This window comes from Balaenoptera ricei, chromosome 1, assembly GCF_028023285.1.
Source record: "Balaenoptera ricei isolate mBalRic1 chromosome 1, mBalRic1.hap2, whole genome shotgun sequence".
NCBI classification, from domain to species: domain Eukaryota; kingdom Metazoa; phylum Chordata; class Mammalia; order Artiodactyla; family Balaenopteridae; genus Balaenoptera; species Balaenoptera ricei.
The window spans coordinates 118485313-118491530 of record NC_082639.1 but is presented as its reverse complement, the minus strand read 5'-3'; the positions used below and the strand labels follow the sequence as shown (position 1 = coordinate 118491530).

General features: G+C 54.7%; 1 protein-coding gene across 3 annotated transcripts; it reads right to left on the bottom strand.

The window, feature by feature from the left end:
- Positions 1-281: 281 nt before the first annotated feature.
- FCRLB (Fc receptor like B) lies at positions 282-4750 on the bottom strand. 3 transcript variants are annotated; one of them, XM_059903047.1, is made up of 6 exons: positions 4720-4750; positions 4393-4413; positions 3801-4055; positions 1947-2213; positions 1005-1295; positions 282-697 (listed from the first exon to the last, which is right to left on the bottom strand). In XM_059903047.1, exons 1-6 carry the CDS (start codon positions 4748-4750, stop codon positions 282-284), a joined length of 1281 nt encoding a protein of 426 aa, XP_059759030.1. The 3 variants fall into 3 exon arrangements, with proteins under 3 accessions (XP_059759030.1, XP_059759039.1, XP_059759048.1); XM_059903056.1 differs by having other exon boundaries at positions 491-697; positions 1005-1150; XM_059903065.1 differs by lacking the exon at positions 4393-4413 and having other exon boundaries at positions 491-697; positions 1005-1150.
- Between the last annotated feature and the right edge of the window lie 1468 nt (positions 4751-6218).

Genomic DNA, 6218 nt, shown 5'->3' with positions numbered 1-6218 from the left:
AAGGATGACTGAATTCAACTTCCAAACATATACCTCAAAGTAGTAAATAACAGGTTTCTCCTTCCTTACTGAAATCTGTGAGGGGAAGGAAGCCATCAGAGGGAAGGCCTTGTGGTTACAAGGATGTGCTGTGTTAGACGGACATGGCAGCCACACTTTATAAGCCACAGTAAGACAGAGGGATGCAAACAGAGACGGCTTTGTAGGGTCTCCACGTGATGGGAAGCAGGAGAGACCAGGGATGGATACGCCTGGAGAGGGGGCAGTAGCCACCCCCTCCCTCAGCTCCCCACAGCAGCGGTCTCAGGGGTTCCCTGACTCACAGCAAAGTGGGAAGCGGGGGTCTCGAGTGTGTCCCTGGGCTCTGGGAAGGCCTGTGGCTCCTTTAATGCCAGGACCATCCGGCTGAGAAGGCCTTTGAGCAGCTGCATTTCTCGGAGCAGAAGGTCCACGTCGGGTTTTAGGGCTCCAGTGGTTTGTTCCAAGGGGGTCAGCGGAGCGCAGGCCGGTGGCCCAGCAGTGGGGCCTCCGCCCGCGGGGAACAGCAGCCCGGCTGAGGGGGTGTTAGGGACGGAGGTGACCGACGGGACCGATCTGGACAGCGGGGGCTTTCTGAAGGAAAGCGGCTTGTTACCGGGCGCCAAAGCCGCGGCCTGTGGGACCGGGACGGTGGTGGACGCCACGTCCAGGGGAGAACCTGTGAACGCAACACAAAGAGAACCGCACGGCTGAAATCCTTCTCCCAAGGCCTGCGGGGTGAGGAGGGGGCAAGGGATGGGGGTGGTGGGGGTGGGAGAGAAGCGCCGGGCCGGGGAGAGGAGTAAGGGGAGTGAGGAGGGTGGGAACAGAGGTGGAGGGGAGGAAAGGAAGGGGTAGGCGGGCGGAGATGGGGGATGGAGATGGAAGGCGCGGGGAGAAGGGGCGGGGCTGGGGAGACAGGCGTTCCGGAGGGGCGGAGGCGGGGGTACCCGCCAGGGTGGGCTCCCGAAAGGGCAGTCACTCACCCCGCCCCGGAAGCTGCAGCCAAGGGCTGCGTTTCCGGACGCTGCGGGTGGCGGTAGCAGCCTCGCACCAGTGCGATTCCAGCTCCTCGACCTCGGGCTCGGGGACGGTGTACTCGGCGCCCCAGTCGAAGCGGCGCACGGCGCGACTGTACTTGTAGAAGGCGAACTGCAGCGGCGTGTCGCGCTTCTGAGAGTGCAGGAGCGTCTCGCACCGCAAGACCACTCCGCCGAGGGCCGCGCCGAGAGTCTCCACCCGGCCCATCACCCTCAGCACCGGCGCCTGGAACAGCTCTGCGGAGAGGAGGCCCAGTGGCTAAGGATGCACTTTAGGCCGGCGCAGGGGTCCCAGGGAACCGGCTGGTCCACGGTCCCACGACCCCTCTCCCGGTTTCCCACAAGGGCCCGTAGCCGACCAGGGAGGAGGCTGTGTGTACACGTGGAGGGAGGAAAGTCTTTTGAAATGTGGGGAACGAGTCCACGAGGGAGGGGAGAGCTTGAAAGGAGGCGGGACCAGGTATGACGCTTCGTGTCACCTCCCGACTGACACCCAGCTCGGGTTCTCCAACCTAGAAGGGGGTCGCTGCGCCTGCTTCGCAAGACGCTCAGGAGCAGTTCCCTCGCCCCAGTCCCACAGTGATCCCATCTACTGCCGCTGTCTTTCTGGCTGGGGCTGCGGAGAGAGCTGCCCCCAATATGGGGGCCTCTACCCGGAGTAAGAAGCCGGATGTGTATCGGGGAGAAGGGACACCTGCCCCCACGCAGGCTACAGATCAAGTGCGACTTCACTGAGGAGGAGGAGAGGAGAATGTGTACTTGGTCCCGCAGAGAAATCCGCCATGTGCCAGCTACTGTAACCTCCGCCCCTCCTTTCCCCGCCTGGTTTCTGTCCCAGAATTTCCCAGAGCTCGTTCGCCTCCCTCCCCGGCCCCAAGTCTCCCCCACCTTGCACGGTCACGGCCACCTTGGCGGAGAACATGGGCGCGCTCTCCACCGGGATGCGCATGGTGCCGGAGCACTGGTAGCGCCCGCTATCGCTGGCGCGCGCCTGGGGCACCGTGTAGTTGGCGCTGGAGTGGAAGTAGCGCACGGGTTGGCCATCGTGGTAGTAGTGAAGTTTGTAGACGACCTTGTCGTACCAACCGCGGCAGCGCATGACCAGCGGCTCGCCCTCGAACACCGCAGCATAGGGTACTTGCAGGATCAGCCAGTCTACGACAGTCAGCACAGACAGACTCCAAGGGAAAGTCCAGCCCTTGGGGCCTCCCATACTTCTCCGCCTCCCTGCTCCCCCCTCCTCCCCCTTTCTCCTCACCAACTCCCTCCCCCCTTACTGGGCACCCCAGGAGCCTCAGAACAAGAAGCATCAGAAGGTGAGTGGGAAGGAAAGGGGAAGGCCAGCCTTTTATTAGGTACTAAGAAGACAAAGATGCCTGAGACTTGGTTCCAGCCTCAAAGAGTAATGCCCATCAGAATCCAGTTTAAACTCCTTAGGATGGTATCAGGGCCTTCCTGACCTGGCCCCTGCCTACCTTTTCAGCACCATCTCAGGATTCTCCCCTGCCCCATGTCTCCTTTTCTCTCTCCACTTTCCATTCCTAATGCAGACTAAGTCCATACATACTGGACTGCTGGGAGAACTGGCCCTGCTCTGAGCCCAGAGGCTTTGTACCTGCCAAGAAGACCCCTTCACCTGCTCTAGTTGAGGCCTACTTATCCTGCAGATCTGGGCTTAGATCCTGTCTCCTTGAGAAAACTTACCCGACCCCCCCCCCCCACAGCCTTAGACACCTCGCCCAGCACCCTTATTTACCTGATCACCATCATCATCATAGCCAACACTTACATAGCCCTAGTGTCTGCTAGATGCCACTTTAGGTGTTTTACATCGAGAAAGAATTCCACAAGTGATAGCCACAATCTCTGTGCTACTCACAGTTCTGCAAGCAGTGACTACCGTCTATCATATTCAATATCTTATCTGTACTCGCTATCAATTTCCAAACAAGAAACCACAGAGTATGGATGTGAAGTATAAGTGCTAATCTGAAAACTGAGTGATGATCTTTAAATTCTGAATACAAAATATAGCCTACCAGGCTGAAATGACATAATATTCCCTACAAAGTAGCCAATCCTGTGCCCTAATGAACAAATTACTGTTATTTCTCTTATCCTGTTTGGAAATCCTTTATCCCCCAGGGAATTAGTTTCTTAATTGACTCTTATGTACACATGTGTACATGTCTATAATAAAATTTTGCTGAAGTGCTTTCTTCCATCTGCTTTTTTCTTTGAAAACCTATCATAATTCATTTTTAATCTTCACAACAACCAAAGAAATAGATACTATCATTGGCCGTATTTTAGTGATGGGAGGCACAGAGAAGCATCACACTGTTCAAGCAGGAGTAATTCCCCCAGCTGCACGCAGCCTGCCCAGGGACCCTCACTTTTCCTGCTTTGCTTTGCCCTTTCTCTCCCTACCCAACCCCCCTCCTCAGAAGTTCTCTATTCAGTATACCAGGTCCTTGGAGCCTCTTCTCTTCTGAGCTACTAAATGAACAGAAATGTTTATTTAGTGTCCATTGTGGCAGGATGGTAAGGGAACTTTTGGGGCCACGCAAGGCTTACTGCATCTCTCACATAGTGCCAAGCAGGTCCCTGCCTGCCCCCAGAGACTCAATATAACCCCCTCCTTCCTGCCCCAATGGGAGTGGCCCAGTGTCCTCCCCCACAGGAGGGCCACCACTACCAGAGGACATGTGTGCTGCCCTTCCGCCATGCTCAAACACTCACCATTGGATACAGAGAGGTGGATGGGGTCACTGACAGGTGCTCCCCGTGTCTGGCATCGATACACCCCTGGTGTCTGCACCTCGATGCTCTTCTTGTGAGAGGGCAGGAGTAGGTGGCCCAAATACCAGAGAGTGCTGCTGGGTCGGAGCTCCAGGAGCAGAGGGTGATACCCATCACACCGCAGGGTTACCCTTTCCCCCTTGAAGATTGTGGTCCAGGGTGGGTGTAGAGACAATATGGGCTTCTCCAGAGTAGCTGGGAGGGTGGGGTATGGGAGGGGGCAATGTGAAAAAGAGAATCACGGCGAGGTGCCCAAAGATGAGGTCTGAGGTTGGGAAATCTCAGAAAACGCTAGCTTCCAGGACCCATCCCTGCGAGAGGAGAGACCTCATCGGGCTACAAACTAGTCTCTTGGTCAGCACCATTTCTAAGTGCCAGTGCCTACAGGCAAACTGAGTCACTGGGATTGAGGAGCCATGAGAAGAGTCACTACCCCAGAGCAGCTAAGAAGTGGGGAGTACCCAAGCAGGTCACTTAGGATGGTTGGAGTGGAAGTTGTAGAAAATTTGGATGAGGGATGTGTAAGACTCACCAGCTTGCCCACTGCTTGGAACTGCAAAACAAGAAATAAAGAAGCAAGAAGAAGGAGGATGTTGGAGATGAGAGGAAAGAAAGGGACTCTCTTGACCATAGGAAAGATTCAACAAGTCTCAAGACCTGTTTTTCTTCTGCCTTTATTTCTCTCAGCTCTCAGCAAGCCCCTTCCTCTTTTCCTCTCCAAAAATAGGTAACGAATCGAGGACTGAATATTCCCCCAACACGCACACACACACACACACACACACACAGAAATACCCTGGCCCCCACTCTTCCCCACACCCAAAGTCCTTGTGCCGCTGTTACCTCACTGAGGACTCACCCAGGAGCAGGAGGGCTGTCAGTTCCCACATGATGGATCTGCCAGCAGCAGCTGCAGACCAATGGAGATGCACCGGCATGGGATGGGGGAAGAGAGAGAGAAGATGGCCAGTGCTGACCACTGAGTACTCGGAGACACTGCTGCTTCTCCCACCCATTTCTAATTCCTGAAGACGGTGAGCTGGAGAGAGCAGGAGACAGGCTGGATACGTGTCAACTCTCAGGTGTCCCAGGCACCAAACATCGTCCCAACTACAACCCCTGAAGCCGCCTCACATCTCAGGCCAGCCCCAACTCCTGTAGAGAAGGCCTGCTGAGCAGAGTCTGTGCCCTTTGCAGCCCACGAAAGCCACACAGAACCCCAGACTCTGGCAGGTGACCCTGCCACCTTCAGGCTTCCCTAAACATCCCACTCCCATCCCACCTCCTCCCCATCCTCCAGCAGGCTCCATAAGCCTCAATTGAGAAAGACATCTTCATGTCCTTGAGGTCCACCCAGGACGTTTATTCTGCTCACTTCCTGGTGACAGACATTGGCGTGAGGCCTAGTGAGGTTGACACTGGATTGCGTGCACCCAGAGTTCACATCCTCCCATGGGTGAATAGACAGAAAAGCATGACTCACCAACCACCTTCTCTGTCACTGTCTTACAGTGTCACAGTCAAGAATAGAAATGTTATGTTTCCCCTTTCTCCCTTCCTGGAACCTTAAACCTTCAGAAATTAGAAAACTCTTCTTTCCTACCCATCTCAATGATCTCACCCTATAGCATCTCCACTCACTTGTGCCTTCCTTCCTTCTCTCTGTCCCCAACCATGCCCCAGTTCTAATAGTTCTTACCTGTGTTAGAGAAGTCACTGCATCAGCCCCTTAGAAGCTTCTCAGAACCGTCCTCCCAACTCTACTGCTTGTGCTTTCCAAGCCATGTGATCATACCCTGAGCAATGGGGAACCTGAATTCTCCTGTAAATACTTAATGAATTTTCCAACCTGATAGTATGTCTCCTTGGACCGTCTTCTGTCCTCACCCGTGGCTGTTTAATACTGGGGCATCTCCTTCCCTTGGAGCTCTGGCAGGAAGGAGATCGATTTTCAGACCCTGTCAACTCTCTTAAAGACAGTCCCTTCCCCTCTTCCTTGCTGATGCCCGAAGCTTCCCTCGGAGAATTCCCTCATAGTTTCTCTTAATGTGCTAGTCCTTGTTGAAATGCAGGTGCCCCTTAGGGAAATGTGATTGGTCCTTTAAATTAAGCTGGTCACTTCGGATCCTGTTTTGAGAGCATGTTTTGATAAAAGAGAGATAGAGTCATATGGGTCTGAACAGTAGAGAGGTAATTGATAAGGTGCTCAGGAGTGGGGGAGGGAGAGAACTAGATACCGGGAACAGAGATTATAACTGCCTGCTTTGGGAGGGTCCAGGCTAGGCAGTGCCCCCAGCTTCCCCACCTCCTGCCTGATGCCTCATCCGGGGCCTGTATGGGCCTTCCCACATCATCTAC

Excerpts from the sequence above, each read along its gene's own strand:
- FCRLB (XM_059903047.1), bottom strand. The coding sequence starts at position 4,750 with ATGTGGGAACTGACAGCCCTCCTGCTCCTGG. Across the intron at positions 4,414-4,719 it reads GACAGCCCTCCTGCTCCTGG|TTCCAAGCAGTGGGCAAGCT; the intron begins GTGAGTCCTCAG and ends CTTGTTTTGCAG. Across the intron at positions 2,214-3,800 it reads CCACCTCTCTGTATCCAATG|ACTGGCTGATCCTGCAAGTA; the intron begins GTGAGTGTTTGA and ends TGACTGTCGTAG.